This window comes from Pollicipes pollicipes, unplaced genomic scaffold (assembly GCF_011947565.3).
Source record: "Pollicipes pollicipes isolate AB1234 unplaced genomic scaffold, Ppol_2.1 Scaffold_4881;HRSCAF=5763_pilon_pilon_pilon, whole genome shotgun sequence".
NCBI classification, from domain to species: domain Eukaryota; kingdom Metazoa; phylum Arthropoda; class Thecostraca; order Pollicipedomorpha; family Pollicipedidae; genus Pollicipes; species Pollicipes pollicipes.
The window spans coordinates 59,858,782-59,883,194 of NW_023596576.1; the positions used below are offsets into that span (position 1 = coordinate 59,858,782).

At 52.2% G+C, this 24,413-nt stretch overlaps 1 protein-coding gene and 1 long non-coding RNA gene across 2 annotated transcripts; both read left to right on the forward strand.

The window, feature by feature from the left end:
• Positions 1-4,335: 4,335 nt before the first annotated feature.
• On the forward strand, positions 4,336-11,479 carry LOC119100694 (DNA helicase MCM8). The gene is made up of 3 exons (XM_037223770.1): positions 4,336-4,384; positions 8,592-10,588; positions 10,694-11,479. The coding sequence occupies exons 2-3, from the start codon at positions 8,618-8,620 to the stop codon at positions 10,862-10,864; spliced, it is 2,142 nt and encodes a 713-aa protein (XP_037079665.1). The 5' UTR covers positions 4,336-4,384; positions 8,592-8,617; the 3' UTR covers positions 10,865-11,479.
• An 884-nt stretch (positions 11,480-12,363) lies between these two features.
• Positions 12,364-20,737, forward strand: LOC119101428 (uncharacterized). Its single transcript, XR_005094556.1, has 4 exons — positions 12,364-12,500; positions 15,360-15,480; positions 16,852-16,961; positions 20,585-20,737. It is a non-coding gene; the product is annotated as an uncharacterized LOC119101428 (long non-coding RNA).
• The last annotated feature ends 3,676 nt before the right edge of the window (positions 20,738-24,413 follow it).

Below are 24,413 nucleotides of genomic sequence, written 5' to 3' on the forward strand. Positions count from 1 at the left end.
ATGAATGTGAGGGCGCTGATGGTTACCACTGTTATAGTCACGTTTTGCCATTGAATGTTCTTTTGAGCGCCACCAGTCTTGATTGTGCGAACAATACACTCGTTGAGTAAAAGCGGGTTGAAGTGTATCTACACCACCTTACTTAAAGATAATTTTGCATAAGCGCAGTCAGCTTTTCATCGTTATACGACCTCTTTGGCGCCTGATGTCATGTCGAACCAAAATATTGCGGCACAATCGGAAGACCCCGCGCAGTGCTGCGACATCCGTCCTCACTGAACAGAAGGGACGCTGGCACGTCTTCGTTCACACGCCTGGGGACCAGAAGCCGTACACGCCGTATTGTTTATTTGTGATGCAAGGACTGCTTCTTTGTGGCCATGGTGGCGTGCGGAATTATAATGCAGTGTGAAGATTCAGTCCGAATTAATTCATTGGATGCATTTTTAGGATAAGCGTCTACACTGAGCAGGGCTTGCTCATGATCCATGGCCAAATCGTAAAACTTTGGGACAATGGCAAAACTTTGCAGCGAACGCTTGACGAGCCGCAGTGCTCGACACGGTCCATCCTGCCTTCTGCCGTTACCTGACCGTTAGCGCGCCCGCTGCCACCGGCTGTGGACGAACCCAGCAGGGAACAAATAGCGAAAGCGCAGAGCGACACGAACTCACCCCGTCACAAGCCTGAAAGTACATTTCGGGACAGGACGATTCAAAGTATAGTTTGGGAGGTGTACTTAAAAAGGGCATGTGACTGCACTACAAAAAGATTGGCAAGGCATGGAATCGCCACGTTTTTGTGCGGTGTATCCCGGAGTGGGGGGGGGGGGGGGGATATTGGGGTGATGTCTATGACTCTTGTGAAGGGATTTGACCATGAGCATAGCTCCCAAACGTTGAGGTTCATCAATAAAAACAATTTTTTATTGCATTGCTTAACCACTGCCTTCCGATGTACCGACGGCCAAATATTTTCAACATGAGAACAACCAACTAATTACCCGAAATGCCAAGAGCCAAGGCCTTTCTTGTTATATCAACTCCCAACACGTGTCAAAAGGCTGGTCACGCTATTTTTAAAACAGTCACTGATGAACAATTCAAACACCAGTCTTTTGTATTGCATTCCATTCTGAGCTTTGCGATGAATGGGTTTGCATTTCCTCGAAACGGAAAATAATTTCACAGCAAAACTGGAAAGCGATGAAATGTATCTGGTTTTACTTTTGCATTGGGGACGCTATCTTAGGTAGCCAAATCCGCGAATAATTAGGTTTCGGGGGTAGGTTAGGTCAGCCTTATCGTCACAGCCCTCCATACCGATCCTATACAGTGACACCCTTACTTTCAGGGATAGTTATGACGATGATTCCGAAGGTCTTGATCGCATGGTCTTCAGCAGACAGTTTATTTGGAATTTGTGAATGCCAAAATAGGCTACTGACCTAAAACGGACCCGATCAATCTTTTGTTTTTAGAAACATCCGTCTGGCGTAATCCGTGATGCTTATCTAAATTCAAAGATGAAAAGAATCTCGTAGTTTTTGGTCACCGTGACCTTCTGAAGGTTAAATAAGGTCACTGACTCAGGTTTAAAGATGGCTGAGATCTAAGGGTACTTCGGGTACTGCTCTGGAGTTTGACCTTTTTTGACCTCATTGCGTGAAGAAAGTAATGATCTAGGAAACTAAAAATTTGGCGGAAATGAGTTCACGTACAGACCCTACTTACTCTAGGAATTAGGTGTCTCTAGTTCTCTTACATGTTGAGATCACAGAGGTTCAAATTGATTCGCCATTTAAGCGCGTCGCATTCAACCGACCACTCGGGCTCTAGTTAGATATCGGATATCAGGCGTTGTGATTATAACAACACCTGTATTTGTTTTACCGAAAGTATCATACCACCGCGAGCTGAATTCTGCAAGAGTCTGAAGTCTCTCCATCTTGCAGAATGCTTGCTCATCCTAAAATATATTTGTTTAGGCTCAGGTGTGAGTCTCAGATAGAATACTTGAGCTTATATTTGAAACAGCTTTCAGAGACAGACGGATGTGTGTGATAATTCTATTTTCAGTGACGGGGAAATAGTTCGGATGAATAAAGTAGTTCGGTAGTTCGCAGGAAATAGCTCGCTGAAGCAATGGGTGTAAAAAGACAAACCAATTCATCTATGTTCCAGTGAAAGTCAAAAACTGAAAATTTTGTCTTTCGAAGCCCTTCTGCATAGCTCAAAATTTCGATTTGAAGTGGTCGACCCTGCGGGAGACGTCTCATTTGACACCCTGCTCACCACCAGAAAGGGAATCATTTGGTTTGTCATGGATTTCCAGTGTGCACGTTCTGTGATGCATGTAACACATGAATGTGCTAGCATATTTGCGCAATAAATGCTACGAGAGCTTGAAACATTTGCTTGAGCAAAAGAGCATGCCAATATGAAGCCTTTATCCCGCGAATCCAACAAAACGTTATACTTTGGCTTTGAATCCTCCCTTGCGGTGTTGACCACTGAGGCTTTTTTCGAGACGCACTTTGGCTGTGGGAATAGGAGTATCACATGATCCATGTTACGTGCTGATTCAAATTTTAACCAACAAACTTCCTGGTAACAGGCTCTTACCCGTTAGACCAATCACAAACGTTCTCTTATTCGCAGCAGTAATGGTACGCATGGTCGTTGTCATGAGGACGGTGGTCACGACTGCTGAGAAGCGTAGTACTGTTACAAAGTGTTGGCAGCGTAAATTTGATTAAAAAAGAATTGAAATTGATATCCTTGTCATGCTGTGAAGGTGATGCCATGACATCACCCATTGCTATTATCAGGAGTAACGAGTCCTGAGGCTTAACTAGGGCATGTCTTTTATTTGTTAGATATGTCCCAAAGGTGGGGCACTCCCTTTAAGCGCGGGTGCAAAAACGTGCACTACACACCAGACACAACCTTTCGACGAGACGCATGGTTACCATTGAAGGAATCAACTGTGGCACATCGAATGTGTGGTGGTCGCGTGGATGGGACCTGAGAATTGAATGCCTCCGAGCAGGAATTTTGGAGTTTTACAACATGGAAGACTTTTTATATGGCCTGGGCCATCATCATGTTGAAATGCAAGAGGGACTGCAGGAAATGTGGGTGGAATCGTGAATGTGTTGCGGTGATGACATGGCCAGGTTCTGATAGCTGGGTTGTGTGCAAGGAAGACTTCTAGAGTATGAAATGGTGAACGACTTCCGACCAGACCTCGGGCTACAATTTTTGAGAATGTAAGAGGGGATCAACATTTTTTTAGGGCCTTGAGATCAACATGGGGAAACACGGGCCGCATCCGTGGTCCTGGGGAAAGATGCTGGACTCGTAATCCAGCGGCACTGGGTACGTGTCCCAGAGTGGGCGCATTGTTTGACCCGACTGAAACGGAAAGGCCAGCTGGCAACTGGCCAACGAGGCTCAACCCAGACCCGAGGCGGCCGTGTCGCAGCATTGTGCGGCACGTAAAACCCTCCGCATTCCTGTCCGGCGAAAGGGCGGAGGCAAAATTAGCTGTTGAACTGGACGGCTACGCTTGGGTGGTGGGTTCGGGGTACACGCAACAAGCTATGCTTAGCAGGTACTCTGAATCCGAAATCACCCATACAAACCATTCGGGATAAATTTATAAAAAACATTAGTGCATGAAATTTGTAATGCTTTGTGATGATGGCACTGTAGGTTCTGAGCTATGATTTATTCGCGGGGAAGCATTTTGGGATGCGGAAAAGTGCGGCGACTATCGACCAGACCTAGGGCTGACATTTGGAGCTATGAGCAGTGATTAATTATGCATCGAATAGTGAAAGTTTTGTGACGATCATTCGGGTAAATTCGGAGTACTAAGCAGTTTTTTTGCGAACAAAATAATTGTAACTTGGTAACATTTAGGACTTGACCCGTTTAGATTCTAGAAATAACTTTATGTTCACCTTTTTAGAGGTAAGCGACTTACGACTGCACGAGGAAATCAACCATGGCACATCGAACAGCGCGGCTTTCGTAACGGATAGTATTTCGGTTTTCGGATGGTATCTGAATTTTCTGCTCTTTATGTGGACATTTTCTGTTCCATTTTCGAGTCACTTGGTCCTAAAGGAGAGACTGCAATTAAATTTCCACATTTGGAACGTCATCATATATCGTTTTGTCTGAATTGCCAAGCGATTATATGAGTAGTTTTTGAGAGAAGTATGCTTGCTAGGTACGTTGGGCAAACAACTTTGCAGTGTTTTTGGATGCTTGGAGCCCATCCGTTCTATTGGTTCTATCCTTGGCGGGTAATTTGAGGGGTAGGCAAAGATGTTTCGGGGCCGAGCTATGCGCGTGGGCGGGCGTTTTTGAGAAAGGTAAATATGAAGGCCTGTTTAAACAAGCTTAGCCTCACATGGGCTGCCGATGCAGTGCATGTTTTTTCATAGTGTCTCTGACAGCCAATGCAGTCTTTACAAGCTACAATACAGTATCAACAAAGCATCAGGGCTAGATGTACCTAAGCAGGTGTCCTAGTTGTGGAGCAGGTGACGGCAGCCAGGTATGCAGAAACGTGGGGTCAGTGACACTTCCAAAAATTGGTTTTATTCTTTTTAAGCCATTCTAACACTTAAGCCTAGCTAGCATGGTGTCTCCTTTGGTCATTGAGGCAGGGTACTAAGTGGGAGTCTACTTGCCTGCTTGTGAATTTGCTAAAGTAAAGGGTGGTAGTGTCTGAGTTATGGGAGTTAATTGGTATGTTTGGCTTCAAGATGTTTAATTATGCACAAAGCTGAACTGGAAAGAATCAAAACATACATGCTACTTGTGATTTTCCACTGTGACGGGTCTGACTGGCGTGCATGGTGAAGATGACATTCCTGAATCCTGTGAGTGCATGCCAACTTTCTGCCACTGTGAAATTGCCTTTCAATGTTGTAGTTGTAGAAGATGTAGTTGATTCATAGTTGACTTCATTTGCACCTGGAGTCAGGTACAAATCTGGCTGAGAATGGATCTGACCTGGGTGGTGTATGGCAGCTGCTGGTCAGGAAGGGAAGTGGTTAGTGGGTACCTACATTTACAAGAGAAGTGCTGCCAGCTGATTTTGGGGATACAAACAGTTGTAGTGTGAGGTCCTTCGGCCCTGTACAGTTTCAGTTTTTTATAGAATTTGAGGATTGCCTGAGATGAGCACCACTATATTTGTTTCCTGTAAACATCATCAGAATGAAATGACAACAGGGTAAAAAGAAAAACAAGTCATACTGCATCTCCAAGCTGAGATGAAATGAGACAACAAATCACCACAGAAAATGCTATCCGTGCCTTTCATAACCCACTGAACGTGCCCAGTTCCACTTCATAAGTGTTCGGCTCATAAATCCTCTCCTAAGTTTCAATTCAGAACATCTGTCTGGATCGGATGGTTATGTCAGATGCCAATAGGATGGCACGCAAATGTAAAAAACGTGTCCACAACTGGCTGACCAGTCTCTATGATGAAACTGAATTCAAAGACTGTATTCGACCTTTTCAGCCTTCATTGGTGTGTATGAGTGTGCACCTTTAAAAAATACGTGACCTGCAGCCTTACGTTAAACTGGGGGTGGGGTTTGGATTATCTCAGGAATTCCTAAATTTCCATGGAGTCTGGCTGGAGTGGGGTCCTTTGACCAATTTAGTCTAGTTGATGTCTGACTTCAGTTGAGCTATTATGCATGTTTGTTTCAAGTGTATATATATATATATATATATATATATATATATATATATATATATCACTTGAAACATATAAAGCCCACGTTTCACGGCGTACTTGGTTGTTTGTCCAAGACTTCGTATCGTGCGTTTGTCGTTTTTGGTGTGTCGATGCGAAATGTTACCAAAGTTCATCTAGTTCATTCAGTTCAAAGTTCATTCTAGTTTCGTTCAGTTAATAATCATTTTCAGAATAATTTTTTCACTTGAAACATTCAGCCACAAGCACAGCACATATACAAAAGTTCGATTTTATCCATTCCCACAAGGTACATGGAGGCGATGTCCTCTTTATTCACTATCACGACAAATGCACCTATCTTATCATTCTTATTGTTATTTTGCGAGGAATAAGGTTGTTAGTACTGTCTTATCTTAATTCACTAATACAAAAAGCTTGATTGAGGCATCTGAAAACTAACATCTGCGTGCTGCATGCTTTAATCCCAGACACACTTCCGGTGGTTGAAATCTTAGTCTCACATATCAAGTTATCAAGTTAAAGGGTCACTGGTCCGGAAGGTTTGCATTAAGGAGGTGGAAGGAGGACGGTGTTGTATGTTGATGATGGATGCCATGTCTGATGCATAATGTTCCAAGTGTTGTAAGGCGTCCATGGTCTGGTGTGCGCAAGGATGGTAGTGTACATAACTAACGTATTTCTGGTGGGTTGGGTGTTGTGATATATGCGTGCATGTGTTTTCGGCGCTCCAACCGCAATTGCATGGTTAGACGTCGGCTGTGACTTGTTGCAGTCAGACCAATGTGGTTTACTTTACTGGTTTCACGGTCCCTGGCAGTACAATGTTAACAATAAACTACACTGGTCTGTTTCCCGTTATGTTTGTTTTAAATGAGGTTATCTTTGATTACCAGGGAAAATGCTGGACCTTTGTGGTACATAACAAATCGTAAGGTTTTTGGTTGATCAATGGGGGTGCAGTGTTTGAGGACATTATCTCGCAATACTTTCTCATCGGTTGTCTAGGATGGTGTGAAAGTATTTTTTTTTTTGTAAAAATATCCTATGTTTCATTACGGTCACGAGAAGCATAAATGTGTTGTTTTTTATAGCAAGTGATCGAGTAAGCATTTCGTGATATCGTCAAAGTCAGTGTTTAACCATCATGGTGAGCGTCTGATGCAGCCGGTCTAGCTCCTTATCGAAAGAATTCCACGAAGAACAATTTTCAAAGTCCTGCGGATGTAAGCCCGCGTAACCCCTTTCTTATATTTATCTGGACGGTCATTATTATCATTCATGCATCACCCTGGAGGGTGGCATTTCTTTAAACATAGGTCTGAAATGCATTATCTGTTGAGACAATCAGGAGGTCTAGAGATGGCAGTTTGTTCCGTACACTAAGTTCGACCGTAAAACGCACGCCTGAATTTCGCAGTGCAAACTCCGTAATACAAACCTACCGACCAGTAACTTTTTAACATGATTGGTGAAACTGTGAAATTTCGAACCATCGGAAGTGTGCCTGGATTAAAGCACGCAGCATGCAAATGCTATTTTTCAAATGCCTCAACATAGGCGGATTCTGGGGGTGGGCGGGGCCATGGCCCCCAAAAAAAGCAGAGTATGTTTTGCCTCCCCCCTCCAAAACGTTCCCAGAACTTCATAAAAATTTCGTCTACTTACCGTCTGTTTTAACTTTGATGGTGCGGCATCAGACATAAACCACACCTGACCAGTTGACTCTTGAAAGTGATATCTTATGTTACGAGCTTTGTAAACATGCATGCTGTGTATACAAGATTCAAAAGCATTTCGGTGCTTGAATGGTGTCCCTACTAGGTACTTGCGAGAGGCACCATGCGCCGGACCTCGGATCCCACACGAGCCAGTTGGCGACGACCGGTTGCCCCCTCCCTCCCCAACCCCCAACCCCCCCCCCCCAAAAAAAAAAAACTCCAGGCTAGATCCGCCCCTGTGCCTCAACCATGTTTTTTCGTGGGAACAAGATGAAACCGAACTTTTGTACGTGTGCTTCACTGGTCACTGCATGTTAAAAGTGTTATCATTATCTTGAAAATGATCACGGAACTGACAGAAACGTCGAACAAATGATTAAGCTTTGGCAACATTCTGTATGGATACGCCGAAAACGACAAACGCACTATACGAAGCCTTGAGCAAATGACCAAGAAGGCCATAAATACGGAATTTGCTGTGGGGTGCAACCAACAATGTATAAGGGAAGCCCTGCCCCTGAAGTACTCATATGTTCTAACAGCTTACATGATTGATTAGCAAATGAGGTATGAAATGCCTGCAGTAGCGTCCGGTTATCAAGACGTGTTCATTACCAGCTGAGATACTGGATGGAATGCATATTGTTTAATATGTGGCTGCCGACATCGATTTTATCGGAGTAGATTGTCATTGGATCGCATACATCTGGTTCAGAACATCGTGTCATCATCATCACAACATCGTGTCGTGTTGCTTTGTGTCAGACTCGAGATCGAACTGGGGGGGGGGGGGGGGGTAGAGTCGATTTCGGAAAACACAATCAAGCGCAAGTCTGATGTGGTGATTGTTTAATGATGCACAAGCATCAGTTGGATATCACTTAGATCCTAGCCATTTGGTAGCATTTTTGTGATTTACCACAGTTTATTAACTCCTTCACCACTCAGGGTCATAGAGGAAAAATTGGCTTAGTGGAGAGGCGCTCATGGTACAGGGAATATGGTCTTGTTTACAGCGTGTCATAACTCGGCTGACGGCCCCGTTGCAGACCTCTGGAATCCATTTTTGTCTATGGACGCTGTGTCCATTGCATATTTTGACCGCGTTTCCTCATTTTGCAGGCACCCAGGCCAGGGTCTTGGTGACAATGGCGTCCTCTGGGAGCGCTTCTGTGCCGGTGGGTTACTCCCTGTATTTGGATGGCACTGAAGACATGCACCCGACTGAAGTCATCAATCAAGTGGAAGCGCTGACGGCGTTCGTAAGAGCGCAGCAGTACAACCTTGACCGAGTCGCTGCCAGGGGGTGTTTCAGCGTAGACTACCCAGCCTTGGTAGCTGATCCGAGCCTGCGACAAAAGTGGCCGGATTTGGAGACATCCGTCCGCAACAATCCACACCGCGTCATCGGCCTACTCGGGATGTCAATGTATCAGCTGCTGGATGAGGACATGGCAGCAGGCTGTGATGACACAGTGTCATTGAGCAAAGTTCCGAAAGTTGTGGCTCGCGTTCAGGGGTTCGTTCCGCTGACTAGGGTTCGGAATATAAAGTCGGCCAATTATGGGAAACTTGTGTCCGTGAAGGGCACCGTTGTTCGGGTCAGCAACGTCAATCCTTACTGCTTGAGCATGTCATTTGAGTGCAACTCCTGCTATGATGTGAAGCAACACACGCTTCCTGATGGCAACTACCACGTCCCTAGCCGGTGCGATAAGTGCAACGGCCAGAATTTTCGGCCTCTGAAGTCGTTCAAGACCACCAAGACTGTCGACCGTCAGACGTTTCGGCTGCAAGAGTTCGTGGACGAAGATTCCACGGACAGCGGCAGAGTGCCCAGGACTATTGAGTGCGAACTTCTCAACGATCTGGTAGACTCGTGCGTGCCTGGTGACATTGTGACGGTCTGCGGCATAGTGAAGACGTTCGATGATCCTTCAGGCAAGACAAAAACGTCCAACAAAAACATGTATCTGCTGTACGTCGCCGTCAACTCCATCAGCAACGTCAAGTCTGGCGGCAGCAAGGGCACGAGCGGCATCCACTTCACCAAGAAAGACTACTACGCCATCACGGAGCTTCACGACCGTGCGGACACTTTCCGGCTGCTGGTGCACTCGCTCTGCCCGGGCATCTACGGCCACGAGATGGTGAAGGCTGGCCTGCTGCTGGGCCTGTTCGGCGGCACCACGCGGCCGGCCGGCAGCAACCAGGACCTGCACGTGCGCGGCGACCCGCACATCCTGCTGATGGGCGACCCAGGCCTGGGCAAGTCTCAGCTGCTGCAGGCATGCGCGGCCGTGGCGCCGCGCGGCGTGTACGTGTGTGGCAACACCAGCACCACGTCCGGCCTGACGGTGACGCTGACGCGCGAGAAGCACAACGACTACCTGCTGGAGGCGGGCGCGCTCGTGCTGGCCGATCAGGGCTGCTGCTGCATCGACGAGTTCGACAAGATGAGCTCCCAGTACCAGCCCCTGCTGGAGGCCATGGAGCAGCAGAGCGTCAGCATCGCGAAGGGCGGCATCGTGTGCACGCTGCCGTCGCGCACGTCAGTACTGGCGGCGGCTAACCCCAGTGGCGGACACTACAACCGCGACAAGAGCCTGGAGGACAACCTGAAGATGGGCGCCGCCCTGCTCTCGCGCTTCGACCTGGTGTTCATCCTGCTGGACCGGCCGGACGGCCAGCTGGACAGCCTCGTCTCCAGCCACATCATGGCTCTGCACGCCTCCAGCAGCGGCCGCTCATGCTCGCTCGACTCGAGCAGCACCGCCGGCGACACCGCCTGGGATCCAACCCGACCTCTGGCCGAGCGGCTGAGCGCAACCTCCGCCGACCAGACGCCCACCGTGCCCCACGCCATGCTGCGCAAGTACGTGGCGTACGCGCGCAAGTACGTCCACCCTCGCCTGACGCCCGAGGCGTGCCGCGCGCTGCAGGACTTCTTCCTGGAGCTGCGGGAGCGCCAGCGCGCCGCCGACGCCACGCCGGTGACGACGCGCCAGCTGGAGAGCCTGATCCGGCTGACGCAAGCGCGTGCGCGGCTCGACCTGCGCGAGGAGGCGACGGCCGCTGACACGGACGACGTCATCCAGCTGGTGCGCTTCTCGGTGGCGGCCGGTGGCAGCGGCGACGAGGCGGCGCCGGCGGCGGCGCGCGGTCGCGGCGGCCGCCGGCGCGGCAAGTCCGGTCGGCTGCGCCTCTTCCTCAGCGCCGTACAGCGCAGCGCGGACCGCCTCGGCAAGAGTGTCTTCACCGAGGAGGAGCTGCGCCAGCTGGCAGGCCAGGCGGGCGCCGGCGCCGACGACTTCCGCGAGTTCCTCGACATGGCCAACCAGGCGGGCGTGGTGTTGAAGCGCGGCCCGAAGCTGTACCAGGTGCAGTCCGAGTAGGGCCGCCGCGCCGCCGCTCTGGCGCCGTCCGCGGCCCGAAGCTGTACCAGGTGCAGTCCGAGTAGGGCCGCCACGCCGCCGCTCTGGCGCCGTCCGCGGCCCGAAGCTGTACCAGGTGCAGTCCGAGTAGGGCCGCCGCGCCGCCGCTCTGGCGCCGTCCGCGGCCCGAAGCTGTACCAGGTGCAGTCCGAGTAGGGCCGCCGCGCCGCCGCTCTGGCGCCGTCCGCGGCCCGAAGCTGTACCAGGTGCAGTCCGAGTAGGGCCGCCGCGCCGCCGCTCTGGCGCCGTCCGCGGCCCGCTGACGCGAGGCCCAGTGGGTTGAGTTGGCTGGGGCTGGTCGGGAGAATTGGCACGCGCGACTGGTCGCCGAGCGTGTCTGTGTCAGTGGCGTGAGTGGCTGCGTTAGTACGCGCGGGTTCTCAAGACGTGATGCGAGACTCCTACGAATGTGTCTGTATGCGTGTCGTGCTGTGCAATGTGTTTCCGTTTGAGACGGCTTCTGAGCCTTACTGTGTATGAACTGTATCGTGTTGACATCGTCGAAATGTTTATTTACATGTTAGCGGGTTTATGAAGTCAAAGCATTTTACAGTTAATGAGATTAACCTGTGTAGACGAATTTGCTCTCAACAGCGAGCTGTTGAACCCAAGCAGCCGATAGAGGCTAGCGCTGACAGACAGGCAGGCGAATGGACGAGACTGACGTGTGTGCAGGCACATTGGTCCCATCAGCCGCGCGCCCAGGCGTGTGGAGTGTCCGAGGTCCCACGTTGGCGGTGACACGGCACATGCCGCGTAGAACTAGGATGAAGAAGGAGTGACTGCGATCGGGCGCGGTATGCTGACCCGCCCAGCAGCGGCTGGATCGCATCATGTTGCTGCAGAGGGAGGTCACGCGGTCAGAAGACGCACTGGGGGGGGGGGGGGGGGGGCATGCGTTTCGGACTCGCTGGCCGCCAGCCGTGCTGCACGCATTGCCTTATCTTCATACCACGGCTGGGAGGAACTGCTTTTTAAAGTGGCGTGCAGGGTAGATAAAACGTCGATCAGCTGTGCGTTGAAAAGTTGGATATCTCATCAGGAAGTCGGACCTCGGATCAATGGATGGCGGATCAAAGCTTGTCCGATGCCCTGCCAACTTTCCGCCAAGACACGGGACTTGGATAGACCAGGACAGGACTCAGTTTGAGTCATCAGATCCCCATTTGTCCCCACCGTAGAACTTGGCTGCACTCCGCTCGAAGCCCTTAGAAAAGTTACTCGTACTCCCACGGACCAGAAGCATCCCGTCGCCAATGCCTGCTTCACGCCGGTCGCGACTCGCGGCACACGGCCCGACCAAATGTCCTCAGATCTAGGCCGGCCCCGGTTCGAAGCACGCGGCCCGACCAAATGTCCTCAGATCCGGGACATAACTCTATATTGAATGGAGACTTCTAATGGCAAATGTCTAAAGCGAGGCCTTCAGACACCTGGCACCACTCAGTACAAATGCCGCCAATGCGGCGAATTTGTATTGAGAAATTGACGCACGACAGACGCTTTCCACCATTGCACAATTGCGTGCAAAGTAACGGGTGAACAGTTGCGTGGAAGGGGTGGCGGGATGCCGGTTTGATTAATCTGTCTCCTATTGGTAAGGATAAGCCAGGTTTTTGTTGCATCTCTAGAGGATGCCTGGTGGCCAGTCTCTTTACCGTGTTTATGCGCTAAAGCCCTTACCACGATGCTGCTGCACCAGCAATGAATGGTCAATGTAAGGTGTGCTTTTAAAATTGGCTTGGATTTTGCTGTTATGCAGGACATGTTTGGCCCGACATGTTTTTCAAGCTGAGTGGTATGTTGATCACTTCATGTGTCATCAGCAGTCATTTCCTGGCTATTTTAGGAAACTTGCCACTGAGATGAAACATGAAGAAAATAAAATTATGAGAACACTGAAGTGCAGAGCATTTTGAATATTGGATGTATTTTCATGTGACCACAAATTGCATAGATACAGGACACCTAAACTGACATTCCTTTTTGCATCCTGAGAGTGCTAGAAAACAAAGAAGGCAGAAAAATTGCGCAAAACATAATTTTTGGCCTTCCATGTTCAAGTCCAAATAAAGAGAAGTAGATGCTTTAGACTGGCATCCTGAGCAAAGTTTCACAAAGTTGTCTTATATGGAACTTGTGCAGCATAGCAGCAACATTGTGACAACAAATTCAGCACATGCATGATGTAACAAGCACCCAATGCATTTGTTGCTTGCCTGTGCTCTGAATTTGGTGCTTATGTCTGTGCTCTGAGATTGCAGATGACCCTGTGCCAAAGTCTGAAGACATACATTTACTGTGTTCATGTGCTAAAATGTTTGCCATGATTTTACTGATACACCATCAATAGTCAGTATAGAGTATATTTTTTAAACTGGCTAGTACCTTGCCATCATGCAGGACATGTTTGGCAGGACATGTTTTTCAAATGAGATGGCATGCTGATCACTTAATGTGCCAATAACAGTCATTTCCTTGCTATCTTATATGACTTGCTACTGAGATGAAACATGAAAAAACACAAATATGACAGCACCCGGGAGTGCAGAACATCTTGGACATTGGATGTATTTTCATATGACCACAAACTGCATAGATATAGGGTACCTAAATAAACATTCCTTTTTCATCCTGAGAATGTTAAAAAACAAAGAAGGCAAAAAAGTTGTGCAAAACATACATGTCAAAAAATTTCAGTGTAAAGAGGGCATATTTTGAAGGAATCATGCTGATGCAAAGGTTATTTCAAGCAATATCCAGAAAGTTATGTTGACCACAGGATTAATTGGAAAATTATATTCAATTTGTCCTGCCCTGAGTTTGATGCATAAATGTGCCAGGTTCAGCACACTAACATCATACTGCCATCCAAAGGCAAAAAGGCCAAGTGCCATAAGGCAAAATATCACCTTTTCTACAAAACTGCATCCAGTGCATTGGATGAAAGTAACTGATGTTTTGAACCAGTGCATGCCCTCACCAATCTTGGCTCAGGCTAAACTGTGCTGACTTTTTGCATGATTTTTCTAAGAGTGCTTTGTTTTTATCCTGAAAAAATTGGATTAGTTTGGAGGTATTTTTGTTTGCAATTATGGTTCTTAAGTTTTAATTTCTTCCAGAATTGCCTTTCCATGCTCTGGGACAGGATGATTAAGCTATTTTATATTGATGCAGTCTAGTGGCCATATCAAAGCTTGTTCATTGATGGCATCACATGTATTACAGATTGATTAATTATTAAGACTATCTTAATGCTCCTCTCAGTCATCTCAGTGGTAAATTGCCACACTTATGGTTGGAAGGCCCCAGTTCAAACTCAATAAATACTGAGGTTAATACTCGGAGTTCGACTCATATATATGACTGAAAGTAAAACATCATCCAGTTGTCCTCAGGACTTTACACCTGGCGATGCCTGGAGAATCAATCAGTTCAGATGTGGAGATATTGACATACCATTTGAGGATGGCAGTCCAAGCAGTGTCATCTGTAATAGTGCAGAATGTCTTCATTGTACCGACTCTGCTTGCTCTCACCCCCCATCTTGCCATAAGTCACCGCAGACTGCAGTGCTAATAATTTTCTTTTCTTACCTAACTGACTAACAAAGGTAACACACACCAAGCAACAACCAGTGCTCTAGTAGACCAGAGAACATTGCATGCTGTTTGAAGCTTGGTTGGTATGCATGTGGTAATGTTTTACTTGCATGACACTGAGTTATGTAGAATTGCATGAGCCCTTTCATGTGCAGCATGATAATCATTATCAGGCTAATGATGTTGGAATATTATGAACACCACATGTACCATTATGAATCAGGCTGGCACATGTCATGATTGACATGACTGCGTGAGTTTGATGTAGGGCTGGTTTGATATATCTGCCAAGTAATGGGAGCTGAATATTGAACCAACATGCATGACAGTGATCCTGTTGAAACATTTTATGCTTTGATCTCATTCCATCACGCTACTACTCTAAACTTAATAGCACATTTCTAGTCCTTGCTTCAACAGATTTAGTGGCTTCATGTCAAAGTAATTTGTTCTGTTAATTTAACTCACTTTTTAGCTGAGTTGTGCTTGCCCAATCAGCACTTTCTAGATCTTTGTTTCCCAGCACAGTTCCTTTCCCTCTGGATGTGGACCAAATCATGTTTTTTTTTCAAAATCAAACAACAGAATTCAATTGATGGAAGCCAATCAGCAGCTGACAGGTTGGAATAATCTATGTACTAATCTGAAGCATCTGGAATGATCTGGGAATATTGTGTGCTGTCTGTAGCTGGGCTTAAAGTACAGACTTTCAACCATGTTGCTCCTGAAAGCAACACATTTGTGGTCAACAAATAGCCTCAAGTTGTGCTGAACTGGCCTTTACTGGTGAAGCTATGTCCACACTGGTGATACCACCTGCACAAGTCGTGTCTGACACATCCATCTCTTCTCAGCAGTTGGGCCGGCCCTCTGAAACAAACCTAGGCCAAATGAGAGCTATCCAGCAGTATGTCTGGAGTGTCGGCGAATCAGGCAAGATTAGACAAGAGCAAGGCAAAGTATTCAACCATAAAAGTAAGTAAAATCTCCAGGTATGGGCTACTTATTGTCTATCTTCCTATGTTCACAAGATGGTGGTGCACCACTCCCTAACAAGCTCCGTTGTTAATAGGCACACACAGTGAGAATGAAAAAAATCAGTGTTATTTCTGGCTGGGATCACGAGTCTTCTGTGAATCATATGTGACCACTGAAATAATGTTAGCGTCATTTGGCCAGCTCACAACTCACTGGAAGCTATGCCTTTGTAACCACTGATCACACTTTCATGCAATTTTAAGCAATGATGATTGTAATTATGTAAACATTGCTGTATCACTTCAAAAAACATTTGTGGTGTGATCAGGCTTAGTTTTCTAACAACAATTTGATGTAATGAAATCATCAGCTCTGCATCTGGCTGAAATTGGAAACAAGCTTGCTAATTGCAAAAAGCTGCAAAGCATGGCTCGAAATGTTACCCATGTCTTGACAAAATGTTGTTGGAATGAAACAGAGCAAACACATTTTGGAGTAGAAAAGAAAGGATAATGTTGATAACAAAAGCCAGTGTTGTCGTTTGCAGCCAGTCACGGGCACTCGGGCGGAGACCAAAGGACCACCTGTCTGTCGTCTTTAAAAATAGCAGTCGGACTTGGGCAACCAGAGTAGAGAAACCAGCGGTATTGTCAGCTATACCATCTACAAACGACTAGATGATGTCAACTACCACTCAACCCGTAGCTGCATCAGCAATCGATCGTGAAACATGCAATTTTAGCATGATTACAGAATGTAATGGTCTAAGCTGAGTGTGATTAGGTCATGAAAACTACACAAGTTTGTAATCCAGTTTCGTGTAGTCAATTCCCACACAAAATGCTCATGTTTTTGCAACATTTCTACCGCAGTAGCGAAAGACGTCAACTACCGCATATTCAACCGTTCTGGATACTGTGAAAATGTTCAGACCTAGCCAGCAAAATTTCATTCAATGGGAATCGTGAATAATCTCGCGCACGCCACATCAGCGCACATCTGCCTGCTAAGCTCTCATAACTAACGAACTTTCCAATGCTTCTCCGCGGCTTCCGCCATTCATGTCATTCATGTCAGGGTGTCGAGACAGGCGACGCCATATAGCCTCAACAGCTGAGTGCGTCGTAAAGCTCTAACGACATAGCATACATTAACGAGAAACACGTGTAAGAGTTTTGAAGATGTTTGAGCTCCATTACTCAGGGTACAGAATCATCTTCACGGCTGAAACCGACAACTCTGCGTTCTGTTAGTACCTAACTTCGCCCGCCTCATGCCGCGCAGGATGTATAAGTCACGGTGCTGTTTTTTTCTCGATTGACTGGCACGTTTTTTGAGATTTTATATGTACTGGGCGTGTGTTTGCAGAATAAACCTGTGGGAAACCAGAATCGGAGCCCAGCCAACAGACATGGCCTACAGAGTCTGGGCAAGGTTGTGCCCACGCGAAGGATTCCTGCCCCCGCTAACCTGCCAAGGTCAGTAGTGGATAGCGTTAGGCGTTGGCGTGAAAATCGTGCCGCGCTTTGTCAGTGTTTCAAATGCGCGCTCGTAACCAGACGGATGTGAAGGGTGCTGGTGTTCTCCCATGGCATCCCTCTAGCACCCCGCTCAAACTACACCCCCTTCCCAACTCAGACCACCCCAGCACCCCTACCAGAACACCCAGCCCAGACCACCTCCATCACCTCTACCAGAACACCCAGCTCAGACCACCCCAGCACCCCTACCAGAACACCCAGCTCAGACCACCTGCAGCACCCCTACCAGAACACCCAGCTCGGACCACTCCCAGCACCCCTACCAGAACACCCAGCTCAGACCACCCCCAGAACTCCTACCAGAATACCCAGCTCAGACCACCTCCAGCACCCCACCAGAACACCCTGCTCAGACCACCTGCAGCACCCCTACCAGGACACCCAGCTCAGACCACCCCCAGCACCCCTACCAGAGCACCCAGCTCAGACCACCTCCAGCACCCCTGCCAGAACACCCAGCTCGGACCACCTGCAGCAGCCCCTACCAGAACTCCCAGCTCAGACTACCTGCAGCATGCCCACCAGAACACCCAGCTCAGACCACCTGCAGCACCCCTACCAGAACACCCAGCTCAGACCACCTGCAGCACCCGTACCAGAACGCCCAGCTCAGACTACCTGCAGCACCCCTACCAGAACACCCAGCTCAGACCACCTGCAGCACCCCTACCAGAACACCCAGCTCAGACCACCTGCAGCATCCCTACCAGAACACCCAGCTCAGACCACCTGCAGCACCCCACCAGTGGCTTGGTCTTCGCCAGCCACACGTTGTTGAAGTCAATATTGTGACAACAAAGTGTGAAGCGAAGTACTTGCACAAAGTTCAGTAAGGCATGTCGATCGCTCGTGCCAACCGAGAATGTACTATACAGGCGACAATTAAAGCCGAGGCGGCCGTGTTTTTGAAGTCTGGGCAAAAGGGGACATTTTGATTAAAGCGAAGCGGTCGCACAGCAGAGAGCCTGGCAGCTCGTGCGCGGCCCTCATACGGTCAAAAGACGCAGGGAAACAGTCAGCATCCAGGCGGGAGAATGCGTCAGTATCATTTTTTCTCTTTGCCATTGGAGGCTGATGGCGGCAGCAAATGCATGGGCTGCAGCAGCTGGTTTTCCTGTGCCCCATCTTCAGTTAAAGAAACCCTACGCGGAAAGTGAACGAGGACCGAATGGCATTGTGGTTCTCTTTTTGGCGGTTTGTTCCGTCACTGAAATCTGATGAGGCTATTTTGAACATCGGCCGTCGCTACCGTGACGCTGACCAGACGGCGACGCTGGAATAAGATGCCAATGACGTCTCCTGCCCGACATTAATGGGTCCACACCGGACACTGCGTGGTGCGGCGTTTCCGCGCCCGCGTAATCTTCGAGACTGGGCACACGCGATTTTCGACCTTCGTAACCGCAGTGCGTGTGACGTGGCGCGAACTGCTGTTCCAAAAGATCGTGCTCAGTTCAAGTGCCATCCGACATTCACTATGTTTGGAGGTTAACGTGTTCCTATCGTCGTTCAGAGAATCATATGTATGTTTCGGGCCATGCGGTTTTGTCACCTGTCCATGCCAGTTTGCATTCGTCGACATTCCGTAGTGTCCATGTCTATTGTCAAAGCATCAGTAATTATCCGAACAATCATGTGCACGAGTTCTGGCAGAATGCAACAAAGGCTGACTCGTTCGCCATTTCATGCCAAGTCCTGACAAGGACTTTCCTAACCGAGGTATGTTGTGGCCGTTATTCATGAGTCGGCTCAACACCCGGCCTGGCTGAAGACCCCCCTGACCGCCCGCACAAACTCCGGGTCATGGTTGTCCAGAGCAAGTTGACTGCCTCATGTTATCGGCCACACCTGTAGAGAAAATAGCCATTTGTTAACATTTGGAACTAACGTTTTTTGCAAATGCAGCTCAGTCTGCTAAGGTTAGCTGCCGAATTTTGGGATTATTCGGCGAAAGCTTCAGCGATTATCTTCAGAAATATTATGACAAAAGTCTTCAACACCGACATCAGAGGGCTCTGCGCGTTAGGAAGACTGCTGCGGTCTGAAGGGGGTGGAGGCCACCGGCAAGCGGTCCCTGGATGGATGGTCCGATTCGGCGCCTCCGCTCGGAGCTGGGGGAAGCTTGTATACGGCGGGAGGGCCTCATCCGGCGGGCTGAGTCCTCTGTATGGTTAGCCAGGCTCCCAATAGGTAGATATGGCACTGCCTCGAAACCCGAGAGCGCTTCGGATCTGTTGGAGCCACTACAACATGGGATTGACGTTTTGCGAAGGAACCGAGGTTTCTCCCATGGCGAACTGGTGTGCGAGCGATGCGGGAAGATCCTCCAGACTCAGTGGATCTACTCTAGGGCTCGCTAAACCCTGCCAGACGCATTGGAGCCTCAGCACAGTCAATGGGCAGTGTCCCTCTTTTCCCTCTGGGCAATGTCCATCAATGGGCGGTAGCCCTCCAGAGGAGACGCGGGCCTTCTTCAGGGTGGGCAGACTCTCGCTAGCTGGAAAGGCGTTTTACCGTGAAAGGACTCCTGGGTGTCCGACCTCGACCTAGACCTTACGTGATGAAACCGGTTTGCAATCGCGCTTCACAAGCTTTAGCTACACAAAATAAAACCGTTGACGTACTGTGCAGGTCGTTTAGTGATGGCAGTTTTGGGAGAACTTGGCAACACTTTTCGCACCCTTACTGGGTATTGCAGTAACCAGCTCCGCGCACGTATCGCATCTTACGCGGCTTGGATTGCGAGAGCCGATAAATTTCTTGCCGGGAAGTTACACTGTGTTATACTCAGTGGAACAAACATCATTCGTGTACACGTCTGTGTGAATCACCGACTTCCACTCAGAGATATTGAGAACAGAACGCCGTCACATGCTCCAGTCTTGCACTGAGCGCCTTCCAAGCAGCGGCTGTATCATGTAACTACCGGCATTGTATGTTTAGGTGTACAGCCAGGCGCTGCAGTGACGACTTCAGCGCGTCTACAATGACATCAGCGCACGTCGAGATGTTGATTTTGTGTTTTTTGCGTTTCCGCGCGTGCCCGTTGGCTGCCTCCGCTGTTCGCGCTGCAGCGCGAGAGCCTTCTTCTGAACTCTGCGAACGGCGCTGGCTGCCATTGTGCCACAATTGTGCTGCCATTGACCCAGAATTACAGGAATGCGTTGCTTTGTGCATGGAATGCTAAAATGACCTTTGCCAGTATGGTCCTTACATCAGACAATGCCCGCAGCTATATTTATGTTGGTATCCACGGTGGACCGAAGTACCTGCAGCGCTGTTGGTAGCTTGTTTCTAAAAGCGATTAGACATCAAATTTTCTTCATGGCCTGCCATGGTAGCCTCGTCAACTGCATGCCATGACCACTCTTTCCACGCAGCGAATGGAGGGGGGGGGGGGAGGGGCGCATTTATGCTGAGCGCGCTAGGGCATGTATATTTTTTCTTTATTCGGATTGGCCACGGGCATGTTAAAAAAAACGTCACACTATTTCTTGGGCTGTAACACCTCACTGTCCAGCTCCATAACACCAGTGTAACATTGGCTTCCTTGGTTTCAGCTTGAAGGCCGAGAACAGTGGTAACGACCCGAACGTTTTCCTCGTACCGCTGGGCGGTCAGGGATGGGGATCCAGTAATGGCTCCAGCTCGGCATCGGACAGTCAGAAGAAGGCGGCCGGTGGTGCGGCCAGTGGCGCGGCGGCGGCGGCGGCGCCGGCGCCGGCGGCTGCCGCCCCGACCGCCGTCCCCTCTGGGCCGCGCACCTGGAGCGGCGTGACCGTCCGGCGCGGCGGCGGCGCCGCCCTGGCGGCCCGCCGCCAGTCGGCCGGCTTTCAGCGAGACTTCCCCTCGCTTGGCCCGGCGGCGAGACGACGCCGGGCCGGCCAGCACGTGGCAGTCCCGCCGCCGGCGCAGCAGCCGCCGCCGCCAGTGGCGCCGCCGCCGCAGCCGGCTGCTGAGAGCGCGGCGCCCAGCCTGCGCCCGACCACTGCCGGCAGCGGGGCCCGCGGCGGGGGACGTCGGCCCGAGCCGGCGGGCGGTGCGCCGGCCGCCGCGCGCCGCCCCGGCGGCCGCCGTCGCCGCCACGACGCTGGCGCCGGCCGGCCTGGGTGGCCCCACCTTCATGCCCAACTTCAATGACCTGATGCCGGCGTACATGCGACCGGCCGGTCAGTCGGCGCCGCTGCTGTCGCGGTCGCAGCCGACGCCGCCGCAGCCGACGCCGACGCAGCTGCCACAGCCGCAGCTGAAACAGCAGCCGACGCCGCCGCAGCCGCCGCAGCCGCAGCCGCAGCCGCCGCAACCGCAGCCGCAGCCGCAGCCGCAGCCGCAGCCGCAGCCACAACCGGTGCCGGCCGAGACGCCGCCCGGACCGGCGATAGACCAGGCCCGGCCCGGCAACCATCGACCCATCATCAGAGATGAAGACCTGCGCAGCTTCGACGATATCGCCAATAAACAGGACAAAGGCTGGGCGGCCGGCGTCGACGACATCGATTACAAGTAATTGTGTTGTGGGATTACTGCTGTGCGTCTCATTCGGGCTGTACGGTATTATTGTCTGCATCAGATGGTGCGAGAAATTTGTCGTGCGTTTTCGCAAACATCTGTACATATAGTAAGTTTTTAGGCATGCTGTTTTACACGTTAAGTTGCCGGCCAAATTGCTATCTAGACATAAGGATGTGTTCACAGCTTCGTACTTGTGCACCTGCGGTTCCTATGCCTGTCGTGGCATACCAGTATTTGGCTCAGCTGAAGTGTGCAGGTTGACCTAGCTTGCGTGACTGCCACAGTGCACACGTGGGGCGTTGTGCGTTTCCAACGTCTCTCTCGGTGTCTACAGCAAGAAGCTGACGTTCTCGGACGACGACAGCGAGCCGGAGCAGGGCGTCGGGCCGGAGCTGCGGGCGCCGGAGCCGCGGCCTGGCGCGCCCCTCGCGGCCCGGCCCGGCCAGCGGCCCTCCTACCCCGGTCAGTGGCGACAGGGACGTGGCGTGCGTCACTGCGTCGCGCTCCTAGACGTGAGCTGTTCAGTAGCTGCGCCGGTGCGACCGGAACGTGAAGCGTTACCAGAACAAGTTATCTCCCGCCTAGTAATGTACTGTCACCATTTGTCCTGAAAGGGGAAGGTTCCCTGCACAGGAAGATGTGCTTGTCAATGAGTTGCGAATGGGAGAGAGTGGCAATGGGGTCAGTTTCATGCACAGCGTCCAGCCGCGTGCGTGTGCGTGTGGCTGTATGTGTTTTGCATTGCATGACCTCTGCGCACATTCGACGCGTCCCCAACCGGTCGCTCGGCGTGCCCGGCAGACTCTTCGCCGTTCGCGCGGCCGGTGGCGGCCCGGCGGACGCGGCGGCGGCGGCGGCCGAGCGGCGCCGGGCCGACGAGGAGGAGGCGGCGGGCGCGCCGGCGCCAGTCGGAAGAGGTGGCGGTCGCGCTGGAGCGCGCGCGCCGCCGCCGCCAGCAGGAGGAGGCGCGGTTCGAGCGTGGGCGCCAGGAGGCGGGCGGCGGCCGCGACGAGGCGGCGCCCTTCTCGCGCGCCTTCCAGTCGAGCCTGCCGCCGCGCTTCCAGCGCCAGCAGTCGGCCGGCCAGGAGGAGGCGCGCCCCGCGCCGGCTGCCGCCCGCCCCGGCCTGCAACGTCAGAACCGACACGGCGACGACGCACGCTTCAGCCAGCGGCCCGGCGAGGGCGGCTCGCCGGAGCCCAGCCACCGGCAGGCGGGCGGGGTGAGTCGGTCGCGGCCGCTCGCCGAGCTTCGGGCAGCGCACACGGACACCGATCGTCCTGTTGGAGCATACCACGTGACGACGTTTCGATAATCCGTTCTGTGGTAACTAGTGCCACCGCAGCGAGCCGGCAGGCCTTTAGCGCGCGTGATGCCGAATTTTTTTAGGTGACCTGCGTGCCGGAGATTCCATAAAACTATTGGTGATGTGAAGTGATGCAGTTGTTGCATCGTTGCAACATATCATGCGTGAAATAACACCGGCCCGTCTTGCCTGACGACCCGTGTCCGTTTCAGCGAACCTGGAGAACGTCATCGACCGGCAGCAGCGAGCGGGCCAAGTCGGAGGAACCGAGCGGGCGGCCGGCCGACGCCGACGAGGCCGCCGACGGCGAGTGCGAGTACGGCGCCTCCTGGGCCGACCAGCTGCAGGTGGAGGTGTCGCCGGCGCTGACGGCGCTGCAGAGCGCCGAGCGGACGCGGGGCGACAGCGGCGAGCGCGGCACCGCCGCCGCCGCCGCGCCGCCCGCCTGGTCCGGGCGTGACGACGAGCTGCGGCGCCGAGAGCGCGGCGGTCGGCCGCGCGGCCCGCCGCCGCCGCGCCGGCGCACGAGCGGCTGCCGGAGGCTGACCGGCAGCGGCAGGCGGCCGCGCGGCGGCAAGGCCTCCGCCGAGAGCAGCGAGGGCTCGCCGGGCCCGGACGGAGAGCTCGGGGCGGGCCGGCCGTGGCGCGGCGCCGGGTGGGCCGCGGCGCGAGGCCAACCCGGCGGACAGCCGAACCCGACCGCGCCACCCGGCTCTGAGCACGCCCAGACCACGGTGAGTCGGGGTGCGACAACGACGGCGGCAGCTTTGCCCTCGGTTGGTGTGCTGGAGCAGTTAGGGTGTCGGTCCGTCCCCGGATCTCGTTTGCTGGTGTGGCTTCATTCGCTGCTGGCTCGGCGTACTGGTGTGGGCCCTGTTGCTGGTGCTCCCGGTGCTTGACCAGGCCGGCGGGCGCTGTTGCAGACCGACTATGCCGGTGCGCAGGATGCTGCGCAGCAGCCAGCGGCACACTCAACCGCGGGCCAGCAACCGGAGCGGGCCGAGAGGCGTGGCGACGGCAGGAGCAGAATTGAGAAAGGACAGGAGGAGTCAAGGAGAAGGGGTCGGTCGTGGGGAGAGGACGGCAGCAAGAAGGAAGGAGAGGGCAGGACCGCCGGCCGCGAGGGAGGCGTGGGCAGGAGCGACCGTAAGCGACGGCCGAACGAAGAGGCGGCCGGTGACGGCGAGCCGGCGCGGGCGCGGCGCGGCCGCGGCGCCGGCCGGGCACGCGACGGCGCGGCCGCCGGCGGGGCCCGCGGCCCGGCGCCGACGGCGACGAGCCGGCCGGCGGCGAGCGCTGGGGCGTAGGCCGCCTCGAGCAGGTGCCGCCGCGCTTCCAGCGGCGCCGCGACGCGCCGCACGCTGCCACCGCCGAGCTCGGCCCGACGGCCGCGCCGGCCGAGGACGGCGGCTGGGAGGCTGGCGAGGCGCACCCGCCTGGAGCCGGCCAGGCCAGGTCGGACGAGGGGTCGAGGAGGCCGTTCGACTCGGCCAAGTCGGCGCTGACCGGGCTGGATGACTGCGACGAGGAGGAGCGGCTGGTGTACAGCGCGGCCATCATCCACCAGGCGATG